Raw genomic sequence first — 24,869 nt, 5'->3', positions numbered from 1 at the left:
ATACATTAATAAATACTCATTAATTCGAGGTTCAGCATAAGTCCAACCACTATGGGAAGCCTTTTATGACTGCTTTAGCCAAATTACTTCTCAAATTCTCATGGCACACTTTGAACTTCATTTTGGCCTTGCAATTGTTCTAAGTTCCTTGAGGGCAAGGATCATGGCTTTTCTTGATATCCTAAACAAAGCAGGCACTCAGTAGCCTTATCTACTGAATTCTAATTCCCTGAAGGCCAGGGCCCTCAGTATTGTGTTTTCCTTAGCAACCAACACAATGCTGCATACATGGCAAAAGAGTCCATACATGTTATTTTATTTCATTGGCATAATTAGGTTTTTCCCAAATGTAGATAAATCTTTCCCATCTTTTGGTCCTATTAGTTAACTCTGGCACCTATTTTCCCACAAAACTTTCACAAGAGGAGACCCCCTTCTTTTTGGTTTGTATTCCACAGGCATCAGTGTATAGCTCAAGAGACTTGTCTGCTATCTCTCTCGCTACAAGTAACCCAATTCCTTTCCCACTAATGTTTATTGTACATTATCAATATGACTCCAGACTATATCAAACCTGAGTTGACGAGATAAAGAGCCCATAAAATTTCTTTAAAATCTTGATATTTTAATCAAATGTTATAATGCAAATGGCTGAAGTGCTGACAGAAAAGTTCACGTGCTAATTTTAGTTTTACATATTTTTCTTCAAAGTGAAAAATAGAAGGAGTAGAGTTTTCCAGGCTAATCTTCCACTTAATTAAACCTTGAAAACATCATTGAAATCATTATATTTGGCAAAGTCATAAACAGAGATCAAGCGGCATCAGATTGCTATAGTGTAAAAAATGTATGAATCTGAGAAAAAACTAAATTACAGAGGCAAGAGATGCACTTATTCAGAGATCCCAGCCTGGGGAAGGGTGTGCAAGGTTTCCCTCAAGAAAAAGCGTGCACACTCCTTGAACCTGCACGATGGAATGTAGGAGAAAACTGGGCTTCCACAGACCAAAAGATTTGTGAAGCAGTACATTCTTCTTTGTTTTCTAGAGATATTTCAATCCGAATATATTAAGGAGGGTTTCCAACCCCCTCTGTTTTTCTATTAACTATCTTAAATCTAAGCTGCAGGGATTTACAGATGTTTTTTTTTTTCAGAATTCTCATCACAGCACAGCTGTAGTTCTTTTTTAAAAAATGCAATAATATTCACCTTATACTTTACATGTTACAAATAAACATAATAGAGTTGAAAGGAAAAGTTTAGATCCTGCTTCAAAGCATTATTCATCTAGTAACCTTGGGTATATCTGGATAGAGCCAAACTTTTGGAAAGCGTTCACTTAATATTTTAGTTGAAGCGAAATACAAAGATGTTGGCTCTTGGCACAAAGACTGTGAGGGCTCCTGTGGACCATGGAGGCTCAGCTGAAGTCTCTGTTGGTAAGGACAATAGGTGCCACGAGGGTCCATGTATATAGGAAGAGGCAAACCCAACTGGAAGATATCTTTACCCATACAGGGCTCCACTTGCTGGTCACTGTCTGGAACTCTACATCAGGGCTGGAAAGAGAAGAGGAGTATAAGATACAACATTCAACTTACTTCTCAAGAGTTGACTAATTTTGTTGACTGAATCCCTGGCACAGTGAGGAGGTGGATACCATCTCCTGCTTAGGAATTATTTTAACATGAGATCCTGATTGAAAACAGCTCCCAAATAAATGCTGTTCTCTTACAATACCAATACGGCCAAGAAAAGGTTGCTCTTTGTGCCCTTAGGCTTTGAGGGAAGCTGTTCTCTCTGTTCCTATTTTATGTAGAAGCAGACAATCTTTTTGGGGAGAGGAAAGTGCTTTCCACAGGGATGCCACTTCTTCACTCATCACTATGCTCCCTAGGGGAAGTTCTTCTGGTTGTCATATCCCCACTACCCATAGACTTTATGGACCAGTCAAACTGGACTAGGAGCCACCTATCAAAATGTCCCTTGCTTTCTTCATATCTTTGTCTGGAATATTCCCTACTATCTTCACAGCCTCTAATTCTTCTCTAAGACCCAGCTCAAATGCCACATGTTCTAGGAATCCTTCTCTAATAATTCTATTATGGAAAATAATGATCATTCTTTACACAGACCGTGCATGACCCTTAGTTTGCATCTCTGGGGCAGTTAGGTGGCTCAGTGGATAGATTATCTGGCCCAGAGATGAGAGGTCTTAGATTCAAATTTAGACTCAGATACTTCCTAGCTGTGTGATCCTTAACCCTGATTGCCTAAATCTTACTACTCCTCCCATCTTGGAATTGATAACTTATTATCGATTCTAAGACAGAAGGTAAGGGTTTAAAAAAAAGAACTGACCTCCGAGACAAGAAGAGCTAGGTTCTGACATATTAACTTGTGACTGGGGCAAGCCACTTAACAACTTGGTGCTCAAGGCAACTCTCTTAAGGCTATAAAGTTGCAGAGAAGGTGCTAATTTATATTAGTGTTAAGAGGTTCCTCACTTGAGAGTTCCCTAGATTAATAAAATGACAGTCCTTTGAATTACACATGTGCCTATGTTATATCTGCCTATTAGACTGTTTGCTGCGTAAGAGGGGACATGTCTTGAATAATATAGCTGTCTTCTCAAGAGCATGGTGCTTTGTAGGTAGCAGAAAATTTATAAATTAAATCTATACCATAGTATAAGGAACCCATAAATTTGACAGCAGGCTCAACTAGATGACCTCCAAGATCCTTTCTTTGACCAATGAAGACTATACTGCTTATAGATAACATAAATAGATATGTATAAGATAAAAATATAGCTAGATAGGTATAAATGAGAAAGAGGCTGGTAGTTATATATCCCCATCTACAGGAAATATTTAGGACATCATTGGGACTTGTTTAAGAAAATGTGATGCAAGATCATGCTTGCTTGAATTATGATCAGTCAAAATGTTGGGACACAGAGTGGGCACCGTACTGAGAAAAGATCCCCCACAAGTGGACCCATACCCATTCTCCACATTTCTCTGGAGCTGAAGCTAACTAAGGCAATGATAACAGCTTACTGACTTGCCCTCACCTAGTATGTGCAACTCATAACTTTCTCTTCATTGGGTGTCAGCTGTCCTAAATGATAGCATGAGATGGCATGCATGTAGCCATGGAAAAGATGAATAAATCTTTGAAACTGTATATACATATAAGTAAAGGTATTTTGGTGAACTAGCATTCTGTATCTTGTTTGGTGTCTGTCCTGATTTTTCCCTTCTCAGATGACTTTAGACAAAATTTTAAGTATTAAAATTAAATTAAAGTATAAAATTTAATGCTTCCAATTCCCCAGATTTGATATTTGACTTCATCTCATTATATAAGGTCCAGTAATAGTAAACCTTCAGAGGCTGTAGCAGCAGTCAGCAAAGGCTGGTGTTTTGGCATCAGTGTCAAAGATAGTTTAAGAGGGCCAAAATAAAGGGCAGCATTTGGTTCTAGTTTAGATCTAAGCCATTACTAACTGTATGACCTTGGGCAAGTCACTTAATTTTTGTTTTAATTTGTTAATCTAAAGTGGGAACGAAGAGGTAACATTGCTTAGTAGATAAAGAACTGGTCTTGGAGTCCAGACTAAGTTTCAGTCCTGCTTCTGCCATATGCTAGCTGTGTGATCTGGCCATGTCATCTCAGGGCCCCAGATTAGGTGCTACTCTCCTTTAGTAGAAGAAGTTTCCTATACTAATGAAATCAAAGGGCTGATACCAAAAAAGAAATGAAGGATGCACGTTACCTATATCTTCATATGGATATAAAGATTATATGAGATCACACAAAAGCAGTTTCTAAACTATCAACCACCATATTAATGTTAAAAATGATTAAGTTATGAAGTCTAAAATTTGGGTTTTTTTTTTTTTTTGCTTATACCTATGCCAGTTGGTCAGAGTCATCATGATGTACAGAGAGGCCATGAACATCATCAAATGGAAGAAAGAATAATTGTACTGAACTCCATCTTTCTCATTGTCCACAGCTCGCCGTGGCTGTCCATCCTCTACATCTCTAGGACTGTTTGAGGAAGCATCATCCAGGATCACACAGTCGCTCCCAGAGAGTGTCAGCTTGTTTACCTGACTGTTGCTGGAGGAACGGAAGCTGCAAATGGATCCCCGGAAAGAAAAGTCAGAAGGTGGTCATGCCATTTGATTGCTGTCATTACCTGCTGATATGGAATTTCTCAACTCTCTTACCTATTCTAGGGGTCACTGTCTTTTTATAGTTTTTAATTGCTGATTGCTACAAGACTATTTAAATTGGGAAGAATGCTTCAAACAATATCAATTACTGTTATCCACACAATATTGGAGAGAGGCAAGGAAGATGCAATGTGGGTCTCCAAACCACTACCCTTACAAGTCCAGAGGAGCTAAGGAGCCCATCCCTCCTGTTCTAATCAGACTGGAAACTTTCCAAGAGGATACTTTGCTGTCACAACTTACTTAATGTTTACAGGCATATGAAGTTGGGTCAGTAATACAAGTAAAAAAACCCAGATACTAGCTTCTCTTTCAAAAAGATAGTTGAGAGTTTTTACTGTGTTATTTTGGAAATGCCTAAAATGGCTCCAATTGCTAAATCACTTAGTGAGATTTATTTTAGAAAAAACTAAGGTCCTTTCATTGCAGATGATGTCCCAATCTCATTCTGAGTGTGAGGCTGCCTTAATTTTAGAGAGCTGTGCTATCATGGCCAAAATTCAGAAATCTGGGTTCTCCTAAGGCCTTTGCCATTATTAACATCTGATCTGAGTCATTTCAGTACTTGGGACTTCAAAGGTCTCTCACTTACATAATGGAGGCTTTTGCTGCAACTTCTCAAGTTTTCTAAGTGTGTACTGACATCATAAACTCACCTGGAATACAGGAGGCAGATGACAAAGATTATAAGTCCCACAACATTCTCTCCATCTAGCCACCAACCACCATGCTGTGACAATGAAGGAGCAAGGGTAGTCATTGAGGCAGTTGTGTTACCGGGAGTCACAGTTGGTGTGGTTATCTGTGTAATAATGCTAAATAAGCTTCGATTACAGATGCGATCTGAAATGAGAAGATAACATGTATACAAATGTAGAACTGGTAATATAACCTTCAAGTATCAGCCAGGATCAGTTTATTTTGCATGTCTTCCATTTCATCCAAAACCAATATAACACTCCAAATGTTCATTTCAACAAGCATAGATATTATTAACTGGCCCTTACCAGGTTCATTGGATATGGCTGACCATGTGAGGTAAATGGTATAGGCTGTGATAATTGAGGACTGGAGAAGGCCAGAGCGAGGCTGATGCTCCTGTTTAATAAATAGAGGGAAATATATATAATAAATTGCTGACAATTATGTAGCATTTTACAAATATTTGGTCTTCGAAGTAGTCTTGTGAGATAGATGGGATAGGGATGATAATATATAGTTTATAGGTGATAAAACCAAAGATCAGATTAGAAACTTGCCCCTCTGTGAGGTTAAAAGAGAAGCTGGGATTTGAACCTAAAATCTCCTGACCCTTGAGTCCAATGCATTTTCCATTACAACAGGCTACCTCGCCAACAAAAATCTCAATACATTTTAAGCCAGTTCTTGACTTTTACAAACCCTTTCAGTCTCTTTACTCAAATCTTATATCAATTAAGGAGTTTTGTTTTCTGCTTAAGAGCTTTAAAGCTGACAATTTTTGAACTTAAAGAATGTTAATACAGACCAATAGTCAAGGAAAAAGAGTGAGAACTATATTATTACACCATGGTAGTTAGGGCATCTTAAACCTGTCTTGGGCTCTTGTCATAGGGATTCAGTTATTAGAAGTATGCCTCTCATAGTAGTATGGCTTCCACTTCTAATACTATCTTATGGTAGATCGTGTTACTATAATGAGCCTTTAGCATAATATTAAAACCCCTTGGTTTTCTAAGATATGCTATAATGAAAGGATGTTTGATTGAGGATTGGACGACATAGGTTCAGGTCTGGGCTCTGCTCCTGACTTGCTGTCCAATCTCAGTCACCCTATTTCCCCACATTCAGTTTCATTTTCCTCTTCAGTAATATGAGTTGGAATAGGTTATTCCCAGCTTTTATGGTTCAAATAAACCAATTACAGTGGCATATAAAGACCAAATTTAAAAAATAATTGTTAACTAAAAGAAGACCAAACTATCTGTATCAGGTAAGAAAAACAGCAGTTTTCTTTTGGAAAGCTATAATAATTTAAAAAAACCTTTGGGATTTTAATGATCCATTAAAGGACTAACCATAGAATTTATAGAACCTTAAGGAAGGAACATTAGAAGTTAAGTCCAAATTCCTCATTTTACAGATTAATAAACCAAGACTCAGAGAAGTTAAGTGAATAGCAGAGGTGGGATTCAGGTCCTCTCACTCCATATCCAGAACTATTTTCTATTGCCCTATGCTGCTTCAGTTGATATGGAGGAGGGGAAGGGTCTTTACCTTTTTGGAGTGTTATGGGCCCCTCTGGCACTCTAGTGCAGTGACCTTTTAGAGATGGAGTGCCAGGCCCCACCTCTACCCCACCCCTGAACTAGTGCTGTGCCTGCCAACCTCCCCTCTCCCCACCATAGACCACAGGCTGTGTTCCTCCCCTGCACTGAGTGCCAGGTACTCCCTGCTCCTTCCCTTAGTCCACACAGGAGAAGGAGGAAGTGCTCCCATTGGGCTGCTGAGCAGAAGGGTGAGTGAAGTAAGGAATGTCCCCAGAGAGTGTAGAGAGGGAGGGGGAGTGGCCCAAGCACTCTGTTCCCCTCCAGCTCTGCCGCCTGTGAGCTGCCCACCTTATCCTCTGTACAGCTCCCACTGGGCTGCTGGACAGAGGTGGGTGGAATGGGGAAAAATGTCAATAGGCCCAGTGGAGAATAGGAGGGGGGAGCAGCTACACCCAAGACCCTCTGCCTTTCTAGTAATAAACTCTGGGGGGTGGGGGAAGGGTGGCCGCATGCCCATAGAGAGTGTTCTGTGTACCATCTTTGGCACCTGTGCCATAGGTTTGCCATCACTGCTCTAGTGGAACCTACTGTCATAAGAGTTTGAGTCCTCTTATTAATAAACACTTACTAGTTGAGATCCAGTGCTGCCACTTATGCTGGGGGAAGGTCCCATAGCTGGCTGGGACCTTTCTTATGAAGTGTCTAAAATTAGCTGAAGATTTTCAGACATTTTTTACTTAAGATAAGGAACCAAGCTGGAGTAAAAGGAATTTATGGCACTTGATTCATGGTCTCAGACTTCCCAACAAATCTTCTCTCTTTATTCATTGATATATCCTCAACCAAATTTTGGTTCTTAATTATCTTTTTGCATATAAATCTTTCTCCTCTCAATTAGCCCATTGTAAACTCTACAAATGTAGCTTTGAAGTGTTAAATCTCACAAACCTAGCTCCAAAATAGAAATTTCTTTAGTTTTTTTCTATAGGACAAACTGTTTCTCCTAGTATTTCTCCTTTCCTCCAGTTATGTGTAAGAACCTGCCTCCCCTCTGGCATGGGTATAAGACTAAAAATTATTTCTTTGTCTCTCTAATGTAACTGAAAACTAGATATTCAGCCCTCTGAATGGGACCCAGATTTTATCAAGGATTCCAGGTCTGTGCTTAATCATATAATGAAAACCTTGGTTTTGACTCTTAGATATCTACATGTTAATAGTTCTGACTGGCAGCAGTAATTATCAGCAGACTCAGTAGTTTTCTCCATAATGTCATGTATAGGATTAAAAAGGAAGCCAGTTATAGTAAAATATAGCTACCAAAAAAATTTTTAAAATAAAGTCATAGACCCTAAGATTAAGAATGCCTGATCTAATGCAATACCTAATGCAAGAATGCCTTCTACAACATTTGTGACACATAGTTATTTAGTCTCTGCCTGAATCATCCAGGGATTGGGAACTTGCTTCCAAAGCAGTCCTTTTAAAACCACACGGACAAATTATATATACACAAAATATAAATGATTCCTAGTCCTTTTCCTCTGAGAGAGAGAATCTTGAACTTTTATAGATGAAAGAGACCTTAAATATCTACTATGTCTTAAATATCTTAATTTTAATCTTAAAATATCTAAGTACAACCTTTAATTCACAGGGGCATTAGTCAAGGAAAATAACTTAACCAAGACGTAACAAAGAGTGCGATAGAGATCAGAAACCAGGATTTCTGAAACTTTTATAAAAATTCAAGATGACTGTGATTTTTTAAAATGAAATATTAACAAAAAGGACTTAAGCAAGGAAAAAGTTAAATAGAAAAAATATGTCAATACCTGAATTTTGGGAAGGATTGAGAGAATGGACACCCCAAAGCAAAAAATCATATTAAGGCTGATGAATAACTTGTTTTCAGTGCAGCCATCAGTTCTGGTGTAAAATACATATAAGAGCACCACGCCGACAATGGACAAGAGATAAAAGAAGCTCGTACATGACAGTAAAACTACAAAACAGGAAACCAATGTTAGCTTCCACAATTTGCAGCAGAAACCAAGTAGGATTTAGGAAGGAGTCTTTTTCTTCCCACTCCATATATATTGAGGTATACTTAATTTTTGTATAATCAATGATCATAATGTAGGAGGTTCCCAAAGTTATAGAAACATGTTACTTCACTCAAATTTGCCGAGCACTTAAAACCATATATTACATCATGTCATTCTGATTTCCTGAAGTGGAAATGCAGAAGTTTAGCAATCCAGTCAGAAATATTTATTATTACCTATACACTGACCTCTACTTGGGATAAACAAATGGTTTATTTAAGGCATTACAATTTCCCCTTAAGGTCTGAGTTAGAATTTCATATGACAGCATTTCCCTGCCTATTAAAATTCATCTTCTTTTGGGAAAAAATTTTTAAATTATTTTTAAATTCTTTTCTTCTTAAATTTCTCATTCCAAATTCTGTCCTTCTCTCCCAACCCTCCCTTACCCACTGAGAAGGGAAGCAATACATCAGTGATACTTGGGAAATCATACAAAACATATTTCCATATTAACAATATTGAAAAAAAGCAAGAAAAATAAAGAAAATGAAAAAATTGCACATCAATTTGGACTCTTAGTTTATCAGTTTTTCTCTGGAGGTGGACATTATTTTTCATCATGAGTCTTTTGGAATTATCTTGGATTATTATATTAATCAGAGTAGCCAAGTCTTTCACAGTTGGTCATTGTTACAACTTTTCTATTACTGTGCACAAAGATCTCTCAATTCTTCTTACTTCACTTTGCATCAGTTCATATAGGTCTTGCTATGTTTTTCTAAAGCCACTCCACTTATCATTTCTTATAGCACAACAGTACTCCATCACAATCATATGCTACAACTTATTCAGTCATTATTCCAGAACCGATGAGCATCCCTTCAATTCCAATTCTTGACCATTACAAAAAGAGTTGCTATAAATATTTTTGTATATAGGTCCTTTTTCTTTTCTTCATTCCTTTATTTAAAAGGCTTAGTGTACAAATCTGGCCTCAGTTACTTCCTAGCTGTGTAACTCTGGGCAAGTCACTTAAGCCCAATTGCCTAGCCCTTACCATTCTTCTGCCTTGGAATCAACACATAAAGCATAGACTTCTAAGACAAAAAGTAAGAGTTTAAAAAAAAAAAGTTTCACTCATATGCTACCTTTCATGAAACCTTCCATGATCCCATTGCTCCCTAGCTAAAAGTGATCTCTCCCACTTTGCCTGGATTTCTCTTAACTACTTATTATACTCTTCCTGATATATTTGGGCACATTATAATTCCTCCTCGTATGTTATTAGCTCCTCAAAAGCAAGGTCCATGTGATATTTCTCTTTGTATATTTAGAACTCTGTTTACGATCAGAGCTTAATTACTATTAGAAGAAGTAAGTTTTCAGTGAGAATCCAGGCAAGATCTTTTTGTCCTGCAGTTCAGTTTCTAGAATATTGGTTGCAAGGGATCATGCTGGGTGGAAATAGTAAAAATCTTGAGGCAGGCAGGAAAGGGACCTGTACTCACAGCTGACTTTAGATCCAGTCCTACATTAATGTTTCCACACATGTGACAGCATCAGTAACTGGAAGTTAACTTAGAGGTCATTTACTATTATTACTTCAATTTACAGAACAAAAACTGAGGCCTAGAGAGCTGAAGAGCCTTGCTCAAGATTATATAGTTAGTGACATCTGGGACTTGAACCCAGATGTCCTGACTCCAAAGCCAGTGATGTTTCAATATATCACATGGAAAAATGGTGTTGAAATGGGATAAATGGTAACAAGTACCACATCAACAACTCTAACCTATGAGCCATTATTCAGTTGGAAGATCAGATATCTAGAAAGAGCCCTAGGTCATATTAAAGTCAGTGCCCTGCTCAAAGGATGATATTTTTGATAGGAAACTTGATAAGTTTCAACAATCTTGATAATACCATACCTTAGTAATGGGGAATTTACTATCTGATAAGGCAAGTTAAGTTACCTTCTAAAGAGTAACCAAAAATGTTCCCAAGTTCTCTAAAAAAGCAAGTTACGTAAATGCAATTGCAATGAAGTCAAGGTGTCTTGTGTTTTTCCTCAACTAGGCCTCTTTTGATGTCATGTCTGTTCCTCTGTATCCATAGGGGATAGAAGGCCTAGAGTATAGCACCCCAATTCCAAACCAGAAGTCTGAAATACAGCTTCCAAAACAGGCGGTGATTTTCAGCAATGTTGTCATTGATTAAAGCCTGACTCAGGGTGAGGTAAGTAGGCCAGTGTTCTAAATGTGTGATAAATGTAGGATGCCTATTGGATAGGAAGTGAAAGCACATGATTATCTTACTTAACAGACTATCTCTTCATCCTAATTTAAGCATATATATTATGTCACACTATAAATACACAATTCTGGATAATCTGTTGCTTTATTATTATTTAAATCCTTCATGTTCTTTTATCAGTAATCCCACTAATCTGTAAAGAGAGTTAGGAAAAATGGTCTTTTCCAACTCTAACCTTCTATGTTCCGAAGTCCCATTCAACTGTAAGATTCTATGACTATTCAGTTGAAATTTGGTTGAACTAGGAAGTGATGATTTAAAAAAAATAATAAAATTTTCATCAAGAGGCTTTTGTACATTTAAAACTAATGAAATTTTACATCTTGTTTGATTTACACAATTCTAGCTCTAATAATATCAATTCAGACACTTACCTGCATGCCAGAGTCTATGGTTTTTTTCTTCCATAAGACCAACCCATTTCTCATTCAAAGAGTGAGCAGAGTCTACTAACAGTATCAACTGTATAAGGATGAAGAAGAAGGCCCCGGACATTCCAATATAATACCAGACTACAGACCAAAAGGAAGATAGTCACTTAGATCATATTATATTATCATATTATATTAAGACAAGCCAATATCACATTAATTTCAAATCAGCTGAGGAGATGGTAAAGAGAATCAGGAAATTCTTTGGCTATTTCAGCCTTTGTTTAACCTATACTAAAAATCCATACACATTATTATTCAGTGTATGTTAAAGATATCAAATTATAACAAAAAATAAAAGTTATTGGAATCCTTATGGGGAACTATATTAACTTATCTATATTATAAAGAACTTCCAATAAACATACTATTAAAACATGACAAGGAGACACTGAAAAATAGCCTATTTCCAGATAATTTGCTACACATACCCATTAATGCCTGACCTTCAGAATTATTACACATAAATGTTACAAACTGATTATTATATAGTATTTTATAATTTGGAGCTCATACCTGTAGTAAATGGGCCCCCAGGAATGTAGAAAGATCCAACCATGAGACCAACAATGGCAACAATTTTGAAGAACCAGAACCTATTAAGATATAAAAATGTTATCTCTGAAATGTTTCTGTCTTCATGCAAAAACACAGATTCCTAAGAAGACATGTATTGCCCAGTTGAATGAAGCTTTAATGAAAAGAATGATTTCAATTGGATTTTTCACATTTGTTTTTTCATTTTCACTCTAAGAGAACTATGACCACAAATAACATATTATTTTACATTGTTTTGTGAATGAAGTTTTAAATTTTTACCAATTTTGTACCTAATTGTAATTCTTCAATACTTAAAGGATTTGGGGCTTTATCAGTGTGGGTGCACTTTAGATTAGCACGAATCAGAACCTTCTAGCACCTTACCAGTCTGTCTTCTGAAACTGCTATATAAAAAATATTAGTCACAGTCTAATGGCAAACTTCTGGTGATAACTGACGGCTAGCTCATAAACCAAACAAAAAACCTGGGGTGGGGGCGGTACTAATGATCTATTAAGTTAACTTCTTAAAAAAAACAGACTTTGTAAGCTAGAAGGAATCTTACAGATTAATTAATTAACTAAATTATAACCTAACTCTCAGGCTAATACTCATTTAGGGTGAAAAGTCAGGCAAGCATGGGTTTTAGCCCTGAATTTGATACCAACTACTTCTATTTTTCATTGCTGGGCTTCAGTTTCCTCAATTATAAAAATAAGAGGATTAACGATTACTGCTAAAGTCCCTTCCAGCTAGAAAATTCTGTGATCCTAAGAATACTAATATTGAAGAAACAATATGTGTTTATTTGACAGGGGGAAGGTGGGAGAACATGTTTATTTATTTTTATCATAAAGATATTTGATTTTACCAATTACATGTAATAACAAATTTCCACATAAGCTTTTCAAAGTTGTATGATCAAAATTGTCTCTCTCCTTTCCCTTCCCCCGCTCCCCTCCTGGAGATGGCAAGCAATTCAATATGAGTTATACATTATTATTATGCAAAACATATATCCATATTGATCATTTGTGTAAAGAGAATAATCATATAAAACAAAAACCCCCAAACACCCAAATAAACTAAAGTGAAAAATTGCATGCTGTGACTTGCATTCTGACTCCAACAGTTCTTTCTCTTGTCAGAAGTCCCTCAGAATTGTCCAGGATTATTGTATAGCTGATAGCAGCTAAATCTTTCACAGTTTATCATTCCATAATATTGCTGTTACTGTGTATAGTGTTCTCCTGATTCTCCTTATTTCACGCTGCATCAGTTCATGTAGGTCTTTCCAGCTTTTTCTGAAATTGTTCAGTTCATCATTTCTTGTAGCACAGTATTCCATCACTATCATATGCCACAATTTGTTCAGCTATTCCCCAACTGATGGACATCCCTTCAATTTCCAATTCTTTGCCACCACACAAAGAGCTGCTATAAATATTTTTTGTATAAGTAGGTCCTTTCTCCCTTTTTTGGATCTTTTGGGGATACAGACCTAGTAGTTTTGTATTACTGGATCAAAGGGTATTCACTGTTTTATAGCCCTTTGGGCATAGCTCCAAATTACCCTCCAGAATTGCTGGATCAGTTCACAACTCCACTAGCAATGCATAAGTGTCCCAATTTTGTCACATCCCTTCCAATATTTATTACTTGTCTTTACTGTCATATTGGCTAATTTGATAGTTGTGAAGTAGTAGTACCTCAGAGAACAACATGTGTTTAAAAAAGACTTAAAAGACTTGTTAGAATTCACTATTTACATATTGCTGCAAGGTGAGTAGCCATAACTATGAGAAAAAGATAAGATCAAGCAGATTTTATATTCTCAAAATCAATGAAGGCAAATATATATACATAGTTCCTGCATGGAGAATATCACAAATCAGGAAAGTCCGTTCTCTTATGGAAGTAAACTCAGAGATAGGACATAGTACATAAATTCAAGAACTCTTGATACTTTACATGTCTTGCCTCCTACTTCAGGAGAAGCACTAAACCTTTTTAGTTGCAACTTCTAAACAAAGAGCTTTAGTCTTTTTTTTGTTATACCTCTCACAATATTTTTAGTTACTATTCAATAGTTTTCCTGTTGCTCCACTTTCTAAAAGCACATACACGATGAAATTTAAAGTTTAAGGCTTGTTTCATATGCTTTCATAGTAGCAAATGCGACTGGTATAGGAATAGGTAAAGAGCTCCATATTGGACAGCTAGGTGGCACACCACTGGGTTTAGAGTCAGAAGGACCTGAGTTCAGATTTGATCTCGGACATTTACTAGCTCTGTGACCCTGGGCAAGTCATTTAACTCTATTTGTCTCAGTTTCCTTATATGTAAATGAGCTTCTCTTAGAGAAAGAAATGGCAAACAACTCTAGTATCTGTGCCAAGAAAATCTCAAATAGGGTTATGAAGAATCAAACACAACTGAAATGCCTAAACAAAAAAACAGGCTTATGTAAAAGAGATCTGTAAAGGTACTAGGAACTTTTATAAGTTCTTCTTTGAATTTAAAATAATGGGCTTACTTACATAAAGATGTACTTTGGGTCACATGTCACCTTAGAATGGGTGAAGAGGGAATAGGTAATGCCTTATGAGGGAAAATGTGGGCAGAAATTATGTGTACCAAATGCAGGTTGGGAATTTGCAAATTGGATCAACCTAGGCAACCAGAAGTTGAGTGGAATCAGCATCGAGTACAGATGTTGTGGAATACAGGTATATAATAACCCATTCCTAGGTTTGAGAGTAAGGTAAAACAATCACATGTTTGGGTTTCTATAGATAATATGGGTAATACTCACTTAGAAAAAGTAAAACCAAACTCCCATGGCTCAGAGGCATATTTAGTTAAGTGAGAGGATAGTTTTGACAAAACTTTGAGATAACCAGTTCTTATTCTGGTCACTGACCTCTACATACACTTTGTTTGTTTGTTTGTTTTGTTTTTTAATTGAAACCCTCATCTTCCTTCTTGGAGTCAATACTATGTATTGGCTCCAAGGCAGAAAGAGTGGTAAGGGCTAGGCAATGGGGGTTAAGTGACTTGCCCAGGGTCACACAGCTGGGAAGTATCTGAGGTCAGATTTGACTCTAGGACCTCCTGTCTCTAGGTCTGGCTCTCAAACCACTGAGTTACTCAGCTGCCCCCTCTACATACACTTTGATTATGATATTTCTGGATTTATTTCATACTGATAGCCCTAAGTATTCAAAACTGTTTTCTTCAGGAGCAAATCTATTTATAATGTGAAATCCAAAAAAGAGGGGCCTGACCTAGGGAATTCCTCTCAGGTAAGCTATTCTCTGACTGATCAAATGACTTTAAATATATTATGCCAAAATTATCTAGCTATATATCTACATGTGTTCCATTATAAAGTTCTAACAGAAACAGGGGTGTTAGAGAAATATGTAAGCAGGAAGTGAAAGAATGCCTGATAAATCAGGAAGGCATAACACATACCCATTGTGCACTGCAGCTCTTGGATCTTTACTACTTTTCACTTTTAACATCAGCAGAAAGAAAAGAAAGAAAAAGATAGCCAAGGCAAAGTTGATCCGATAGACAGCTTTGTAACCAACCAGGACATCACAAATGTTATCACTCTGGTCATCATTATTCTTGATTCTAAATCCCCCTTCACAGAATCCAGGAATCTGGGGGGCAAAAAAAAAAAACAATTTAAATGATATCTGTACCCCATTTTCAGAAAACACACTATATGAAAATCTAGATTTATAAAGTAAATGAAGTGAGGGTGATGATGATTTAACAAAGGAGTCAGAGGATTCGAGTTATAAACAATATCTCATGGAGGCAGTTAGATGGCTCAGTGGATTAAGAAGCAGGCCTAGAGACAGGAGGTCCTGGGTTCAAATCTGGTCTCAGACACTTCCTAGCTGTGTGGCCCTGAGCAAGACACTTAACTCCCATTGCCCACCCTTACCACTTTTCTGTCTTAGAAACAAAACACTTGATTCTAAGATGGAAAGTAAGGGTTTAGGGGGGGGAAAAGTTATGAACATCTCTAGTACAATGAAATGGTATTTATTTTATAAAAGTTTGCTTTACCTATAACTTTTCATGGATTTTTCTATAAAAAAATATGTTTCTATGTTAAATGACTTAATGCCTAGATACAGTTATAGCATGAAGTGACACAAAACATAAAAAGAAAGCTTAAAAATTAGCCCCTAAAGATAATAAAATAGTCCTGTTATCTGAGCTTTGAGCATCTCATACAAAAGTATAAAAGTCTTCTACTTGGAGGTTACAGAGATACCCTTTCTATTTCTACTTCAGAACATAGATGATATGAATTTCTCTCTTTTTTACTATCATTATGCTATTCCCCTAAAATCCTGTTACTAAATAGTCCAATAACTAACTTTCTAAATCAGATGTGAAGTCTTTGTTTTTGGTAAATTAGGTCATTTCAGTATGGTTCTCTCTCATCCTTATACCTCATAACTTCTAATCTGGGAAGTACTAGCCTTGCTTGGAAAGAAAAATTTTATATACATAGTAAACTAGAATGATTTATGACTCTAGCTCTCATTTTGTTTTTCTCTTTGCTATCAAGTCAAAGTATGAATATGTTTACTACAACAATTTTTCTTCGTGAAAGGCAGTCCACATTCTATTGTTCTTTGGGACTTTACTTAATCTCACAATTATGAATATGTAAGCATTTAGTTTATATTAGTGCCCCCCACACCCCTGCAAAGGGTCGACTGAAAGTATGAAATAACATCTTTGGGGGAAAAGAAGATCAGGAAATTATGAGAGCAAAGAAAAGGAAATGACTTATTTTATTCCTCCCACCCTAAGATATTTCATGTATATAACATAATTTTCTATTTAATATTTTAGAAGGAAAAATACTCTTAACATTAATATTTTCTTATGGAATAATAGCAGGGTAGGGATACAATTCGGAAAATGCTAAATTAGAACAACAATTAAAACTAGCCAGGTTGGGTAGTGTTAGATTTAAAATGAATAATTCCAGGTTCTTATTTTCCATAGAGTTTATTAATAATCACTTGAAATAGAGAACACAGATATACAGAGATTTAAGTCTAACCTAATCTAACCCTGACTACATGGTTCTCCACATGGCTATCTCCCTCAGCCATGGTGGTGCTCCACTGCCACCTCCAAGGGAATAGAGAGAGCTCTGCGTGTCTTGTACCATACCTTTTATCCTCTCTCTTGACGTGGTCCTGTAACTTTTCATTCCAGGTCATGTTCTTAAGGGCTCTTCACCTATGACCACTGTTTGGAGCTTTCACTTGACATCCAGGTGAAGTGGGGCACTTCACAAAACAAGTCCAGACACCCAGCAGTTCAATTATTGGAACGGATATTTATTTATTCATCTATGGATCAATAAATGTATTTACGGGCCGTGACAGATTTCCCTAGTGGAAGCTGCCCTGATTTGATGTTACAGTCTGTTTTTTATAGTGTTTCATGCATGCAAAATGCAGTGCAAGCTTATTTAACAGAGTGAATGATATATTGCTTTATACAATTTCATTAAATGAGGGATGTAGACTTGACGTTACTGAAGGCAAGCCTTATCTTCCAGAAGTCAGATATGTCTTTAACATCTGAGTACAGGACATTCCATAATATATCTTATCCTATGCCAGATTCGTCTTTTCCCTGTTAGGAAAGGAACATTTTCCCACATACATTGGCCATATGTTGTCAACTGACTTTCTCATGAGAAAGTACATTCCTAATGTCCATAAGGAGAAACAGGTTTTCTGAGTATGTTAACCAATGGATCAATGAATGACTCAATTTACTCTATTATTTCACAGGCACACAAATAGGATGGGTCAGAAGAGAAGGAAGCTCACGACCCTGGGAGGAAGGGATTCCCTTTATACAGTAGAAATAATTTCCCAAAGAGCAGTTATTTCAAAATAAAATGATAATAAATTAGTCAATTACAGTCCAACTTTAATTCCTAATACCTTTTTCAGCCGTGTTTCCAAACTTTCCGTCAACATAATAAAAGAAATGGCTGTGCCAAAGAGGAGAATAATGGCATAGATAAAGCGAGTCAGGGTCGAATTCTTGCTAGGACAGCAACTGCACACCAAACATGATGCACTGCCACACAAGCATGGAATCTGCAAAGGAAACAAGAGAAAGCAAAATGTTCCTTATTCATTGAGAGATACATATGGGAATCAAATAAGTGAAAATCCTTTATGCTATAGATATGTTATATTATGTTATATTCAAACTTTCACCCTCCCATTTACTACTTATGTGACAATGTGTCATAATTTCCTTATAAAAAAGTAGAGATAACAATGTGAAGATAGAACTTTGTAAAATGTAAAGTACCAAGAAAACGAGAGCTGTTATCATCTCACTATGGGATTAATATAGTATAATTTGTAATGAAGAAATGCCAATAAAACTTTCTTTGTTCCAGGGCTACCAGAATAATGTCTGGCATGGAATAGCAGTTTTCTGGGAAAGGTTTAAATTGGCCTACATCCAATGGCCACCAGGACTCTTTCAAGATCTTATTAGACAGCCCAACACTGACAATGAGAGTTCCAGAAAGATGATACAACATGAATCACATATATGATTATCTCAAAAATATAGTCAACTGTTTGAAGGCATGGACTTGTCAAACTACATTCCAAAGACATATTCATTAAATGACTATTTAGAGCTGCTTGGGTCTCTGGTCTCCTATGATAAAGGCTATGATAAAGAAGCTGTATAACCTTCACAGCCTATAAATTATACCTGCAAGTACAAATTTCCCAATAAATAAGGTCACAGCCTCCTCATCAATGCTGAAGACCTCATGGTGGGGCTTAGAGATAATTTTCATGGACAGAAGGAAGAGTATCCATAGTAAAAGGTAGCATCATAGATGGGGAAAACAATATGATGGACTGAAGACCCATTAAACCCTGGGTATTCAGGGCTAGCAATCATCCTTCCTTTTATCTTTTTTGGAAATTTTTACTTAATTAATTAATTTAGAATATTTTTCCATGGTTACAAGATTCATGTTCTTTCCCTCCCCTTCCTCCAACCCCTTCCTGTAGCCGATGTGCAATTCCACTGGATTTTACATGTGTCATTGATCAAGATCTATTTCCATATTATTGATATTTGCATTAGGGTGATCATTTAGTCTATATCCCCAATCATATCCCCATCAACCCATGTGATCAAGCAGTTGTTTTTCTTCTGTGTTTCTATTCCCACAGTTCTTCTTCTGATGTGGATAGCGTTCTTTCTCACAAGTCCCTCAGAACTGAAATGGATCACTGCATTGCTTCTAGGAGAGAAGTCCATTACATTCAATTGTACCACAGTGTATCAGTCTCTATGTATAATCTTCTTCTGGTTCTGCTCCTTTCACTCTGCTTCAATTCCTGGAGGTTGTTCCAGTTTGCATGCAATTCCTCCAGTTCATCATTCCTTTCAGAACAATTGTATTCCATCACCAACAGATACCACAATTTGTTCAGCCATTCTCCAATTTCCAATTTTTTGCCACCACAAAGAGTGCAGCTATAAATATTTTTGTACAAGTCTTTTTCCTCATGATCTCTTTGGGGTATAAACCCAGCAGTGCTATGGCTGGATCAAAAGGCAGGCAGTCTTTTAAAGTCCTTTGGGCATAGTTCCAAATTGCCATCCAGAATGGTTGGATCAATTCACAACTCTACCAGCAGTGCATTAATGTCCCAATTTTGCCACATTCCCTCCAACATTTATTACTTTCCTTTGCTGTGATGTTAGCCAATCTACTAGGTGTGAGGTGGTACCTCAGAGTTGTTTTAATTTGTATTTCTCTGATTATAAAAGATTTAGTTTTGGTTTAATAGTTTTGATTTCTTTATCTGAAAATTGCCTATTCATGTTCCTTGCCCATTTATCAACTGGGGAATGGCTTGATTTTTTTGTACAATTGATTTAGCTCCTTATAAATTTGAGTAATTAGATCTTTGTCAGGTTTTTGTTATAAAGATTTTTTCCCAATTTGTTGCTTCCCTTCTAATTTTGGTTGCATTGGTTTTGTTTGTACAAACCCTTTTTAATTTAATGTAATCAAAATTATTCATTTTACATTTTGTAATTTTTTCTAACTCTTGCTTGGTCTTAAAATCTTTTTTTCCAAATATTGACAAGTGTACTATTCTGGGTTCACCTAATTTACATATAATTTCCTTCTTTATATTTAAGTCATTCACCCATTCTGAGTTTATCTTGGTGTAAGGTGTGAGATGTTGCTCTAAACCTAATCTCTCCCATACTGTTTTCCAATTTTCCCAGCAGTTTTTGTCAAATAGTGGATTTTTGTCCCAAAAGCTGGGATCTTTGGGTTTATCATAGACTGTCTCGCTGAGGTCACTTACTCCAAGTCTATTCCTCCTTTTATCTTGTTGCTGACTGATTGTGTCCACCTGCAAGGTTAGTTAGTGGTACATGGATAACAAACCAGTCTTCCTTAAAGAACTAGTGGGATAGAGATAACAGATTTCCTTGATATTACATTGATCTCACAGAAAAAAACCTCTAAACTTTAAACTTAAGTGATAACGAATAAATTACTGTAAAGTTGAACTTCTAAACTGAACTCAAAGACAATAAAATGTGATTTAGACAGTTATAACAAAATGTCAGTGATTGGTGTTGTGTGTGAAAATTAAGGTGAGGGATAGCTAAGAGGCATAGTGGATAGAGTACCTGGCCTGGAGTTCAGAGGATGTGGGTTCAAATCCGGCCTCAGACATTTCTTAGATGTGTGACTCTGGGCAAGTCACTTAACCCCCATTGCCTAGCCACTGCCTTTCTGTCTTAAGAACAATTGTTACTAAAGTCAGAAAGTAGAAAAGAATGTAAACTGAAAAACAAAGTTCCAAGAATGATCAATTAGCTATGCTAGCAGTACCAATAAACTGTGTCAATGCCTTCTCTCAATGACCAAAGATCATGAGAGAGGGGCTTGCTAATCTTATAGAGTTCTGGGAAGTATAAGAAAACAAAACAAAGAATAAGGAGTTTTAAATAGAAATTAGTATGATTGGTTACAAAGTCTGAAGGATCACACAAGTGGCAGAAACATATGACTGGAGGTTTGGGGTTGGTAACAGCCACTCCTTCCATCCTGTTGTCAGGAAAGTTTGATTGATAGAGTCCACCTTCTTGTTAGTTGAACAGAGATACCAGAATTCTTGGCCCTCATCTGCATTCTTGAAAGGCTTGTTAGTAGGATAACAGAATCTTTCTTAATTGTACATAGGTATATAAAGTGGTATAATTACAATTTATTTCTTTGAATTACAGTGATATATAGGAAAGCTGAATTTTTAAACTAACTCAGAAAGGGAAAATTGAACTTCTGAACTTAACTCAGGTTTAGGCAGCCACAGAATAGAATCAACTACAGAATTGACTCAAATATAGTACAGAATCAATGAAAAATAGAATTATTTTGAATTTCTAAGTGTTAACATAGAATAGAGTCAATTACAGAATGGACTCAAGTATAATATAGAATCAATTACAAATGAGTGGAGTAAGTGACTCAAATTAAAAACCTAGAGTCAGAAAGAATAGAAGGAACAAAATTAATTACTTTCTCATGAGAAAGGGCAATAAGCCTAGATGTGGAAAGTGAGCAGCACAAGTGCAGAAGCAAACATTATATAGATCCCTAATGCGAGAGACACCCCCTTACCTCCCCTGTCCAACCCCCATGGTCTGTTGGTCAGGACTTAGAATCTAGGCATAAATTCTACCCCACGATACATAGCATAGCCTGATCACGAGCTCATCATAAGCCCCTATTTGTGAGGGGTAAGGTTATGGGGCGGTAATCACGTTCTCAGGAGTGTCTTCAAAAGTATGAGGAGTTAATGAGGAGAAGATATAGGCTTTTCTTCATGATGAATGGATCATCCTGTTTACATGAGATATGGGAGAGCCTTTCTTTATGGTTGATGAACCATTCAGTTTACATGAGATATAGGATTTCGTGACATATGAGATATTCAGTTTCTTGGGCAATAATAGGATGCCCTTGAGGTGATTTATGGAGCATCCTGCCTTCCCAATTCACTGAGCATGTTATCCAAATTTATTGAGCAATAATGGGACATCCTTGAGACCTATTCTGCAAACATAAGTAGAATGTCCATACATTCTTTCTATTCCTTATAAAGGAGAATAGGATGTTTATCTTGAGAAGAACATACTATTCTCCTTTTTGTTTCTCCCACAAAGTAGAATTAATTTGAATTTCTAAGTGTTAACAGAGAATAGAATCAATTATAAAATGGAATCAATTTGATTTTCTCACATGCCCTAAACAAAGTTTGGAAATGTCTCTTTGCTTCTTTCTCCCCACTGAAATAAGAAAATTCTCAATAAAGCTTATTTTCTTTCATCTCTGTGCCTAAGAAGTTGTGTAACTGTAAACTAGAGATTTCAACCCTTCACTATAGCATACATAACTTGAATTATCCCCAAATAAAACCCTATGTTCCATGGATAAAGGAATTGTTTTCCTTAAAAAAACTTTTGACCATAGCAACCCATGCAGTTATTTGCAAAATGTCATATTAGAAAGCATTCTTCATTGCGGCCCCTACTCCATTATCAGGAAGTAGCGGAAGAGCTCAGAACTGACAATCCTGAGATGATAAATATGGTCAAAGCTGATCCTGGTGGCATTGGTCAAAGGAGAGTTAAAGCAAGATATAACTGCAAAGGCAATTTATGGCCATATTAGGAATCCACAGGATTAATAAGTACTGAAAACTTCAATAAAAGAAATGATTTGGGATTTAGGGGCCAAATTCAGGAGGCAGGAAACAAGCTTAATTTGGCTTTCTCAAAAAGGCACACTCTCGAGCTCCCCAAATCAACAAAGCAAGCAGATTCATTATCTATATAATACACAACCTTCAGAGCAGGAAAAGGACACTATAGATAAGATACATTTAGAGGAAGCTCAGGGAAACCCATACAACATCATACTTTACAGGAAACATCTATATCTTTTGTACCACATTTCTAGGGTCATAAGAATTATTTTGTGGAAATAGAATTTGTAACTCAGAATGAGCCATTATGGTGCTTATCAGCTGTGTTAGTAAGATAATGGGTTGAATCGCAAAGAAAAGCTGAAGCTGAAAGTCCCAAGATCCAAGAAGCTTCAAGGCTTGTTCCACAACCCATCTTGCCTGTGTGTTTTTTCCATGCTTTTCCTTTCTTTCTCTCCACTTCCATATTTCAAGTCCACGGTTTCCCTTGCAGGTTAAGAACCCAGGTGCTTATATGTTGTGCTGGCCACAAGAGTAGCCAACAACCTAAATTATCTAACCTTAGTCCTGGGTTGCAGAAAATATAAGCCCTAGCATTCTGATGATTAATGCAATGGCACCAGTTAGTTTATTCCACATACAATCTCACAGTTAATAGAAGAATTTTGAAGTCAAGATGTTACAGCACAGAAGCACTCTTACCCCAGAATTGTAGGAAGAAGCAGTTTATTAGATAATGTAGTTTAGCCAGAGTAAGCCCTGAGTTATAGCAGTTGGTTTATATAGTATATGCATATGTTTTGGTGTAATGGATAAAGGGAGCAGGAAGCAGGGAGTAGGGACTGAAAGTAGCTGCTGGAGACAACTGGCCCTGGTGGTAAGCAATCAGACATACTCAAGGCCAGGCACAGACAGAAGGGAGGGGGCGAGTGGAGATGTGCACAGTGAGTCAGGATGCAGCTGGTATGTGGTAAAGTTGAACTGTTAAGGTAAGGAAGGGGGCTCAGCTCTGAGGCTGCTTCTACAAAGAGATCTGGGGTCTATTAAAGGTTTTCTAACATTACTTTGGGTTAATATAAGGAATACAATCTCAATCTAGATCTCAGTTTCCTCCTAGTCAAATGAAGACATCGTATTAAACAGTTTCAGAGGTTCTCTCCATCTTTAAAATTTCCATAATCTTTGTCGTTTACTTATTCTGTACAACTCTTACAATAACTTTCTACATTGTGATATATGTCTCTGATAAGTAATGGACTTCTGTCTGATTCACACACCCCTAGAGTATAATTTGGTATTTTGATGCATTCCCATAAAAGAATAGTCTATAATTTAAGGCTATAATTTGAGTCTCTAATTTTATTCTAATGACAACCAAAGGGGAATGATTACCCCTCTAAGTTGGCACAACTGCCTCCCCTTACACTTGAATATGTGGTTGCCTTCAATAAACAAATACTGAAAACATATACAAGGCTCTGGGAAACTGATCTATAAATCATGACTTTCTGTCTTTGAGTTTTTCCAGATGGCCCAGTTTTTAAAAACGGGAATAATAGTAGTCAATATTGAAGTGGTACATTTCATGAAAAACGCCAAACACCCAGGTTTAGAAGTTTTAGGGACCTTTAATAACCGGCCAACCATGATGACCTCCCCATATGAGAGAGAATCACCATGTCAGTAAGTACAGACTATATATAGGAAAATAAGTTGGTGGGAATTTTCCTTGGCGCGCATTTCAAAGGATAGGATTGGTGGGTTCAAGGACAGGTATGAACATATACATTCCTTATGTTAAGCAAGCAAGCAATTTCTCAGAAGTAGAAGCGGTGCCATTAGCATTATAGCATGGTCAGAGTGGGTCAGGCAAGTTGACAGAAGGGAGGTGAGATAAGAGGTTGGGTGAAAATCCAGCTAGGCTTTTGGGTCTCTGAGGGGCCCCTGAGGAATTCTGTTACTTTTGAGTCCTCTCTGCTCCATTACAATATTTACATAGCACTTTAATATCTGGAAAGCACTTTATAAATCTCCCAAATACAGTCATTATTTGGTGAAAACAAATTTGGGGTCACATTAAATGAAAATCTTTTGGTATACCATAATTTTTATAGTAACTAACACAAACTACCTGACTTGGCATTCTAAGGCAAAACCTGCTTTACATTCAATAAATAGTTTTAATTGACAATGAAATTA

The 24,869-nt window shown here is 36.8% G+C and overlaps 1 protein-coding gene across 1 annotated transcript in view; it reads right to left on the bottom strand.

Moving 5' to 3' along the window:
* Window positions 1-604: 604 nt before the first annotated feature.
* The window catches only part of SERINC3 (serine incorporator 3), a 28,682-nt gene continuing 4,417 nt past the window's right edge, over window positions 605-24,869 (bottom strand). Inside the window, exons 2-10 of the mRNA XM_044661082.1 lie at window positions 17,835-17,993; window positions 15,310-15,503; window positions 11,809-11,888; window positions 11,236-11,373; window positions 8,333-8,502; window positions 5,256-5,346; window positions 4,905-5,091; window positions 3,920-4,147; window positions 605-1,560 (exon numbers count right to left, since the gene is read on the bottom strand). Coding sequence (XP_044517017.1) covers window positions 1,422-1,560; window positions 3,920-4,147; window positions 4,905-5,091; window positions 5,256-5,346; window positions 8,333-8,502; window positions 11,236-11,373; window positions 11,809-11,888; window positions 15,310-15,503; window positions 17,835-17,993 — 1,386 coding nt within the window. The 3' untranslated portion in view covers window positions 605-1,421. The remainder of the gene's footprint in view (window positions 1,561-3,919; window positions 4,148-4,904; window positions 5,092-5,255; window positions 5,347-8,332; window positions 8,503-11,235; window positions 11,374-11,808; window positions 11,889-15,309; window positions 15,504-17,834; window positions 17,994-24,869) is intronic.

The sequence above is a fragment of the Gracilinanus agilis genome, chromosome 2, assembly GCF_016433145.1.
Source record: "Gracilinanus agilis isolate LMUSP501 chromosome 2, AgileGrace, whole genome shotgun sequence".
Classification (NCBI taxonomy): domain Eukaryota; kingdom Metazoa; phylum Chordata; class Mammalia; order Didelphimorphia; family Didelphidae; genus Gracilinanus; species Gracilinanus agilis.
This window is presented reverse-complemented; position numbering and strand designations above follow the sequence as displayed.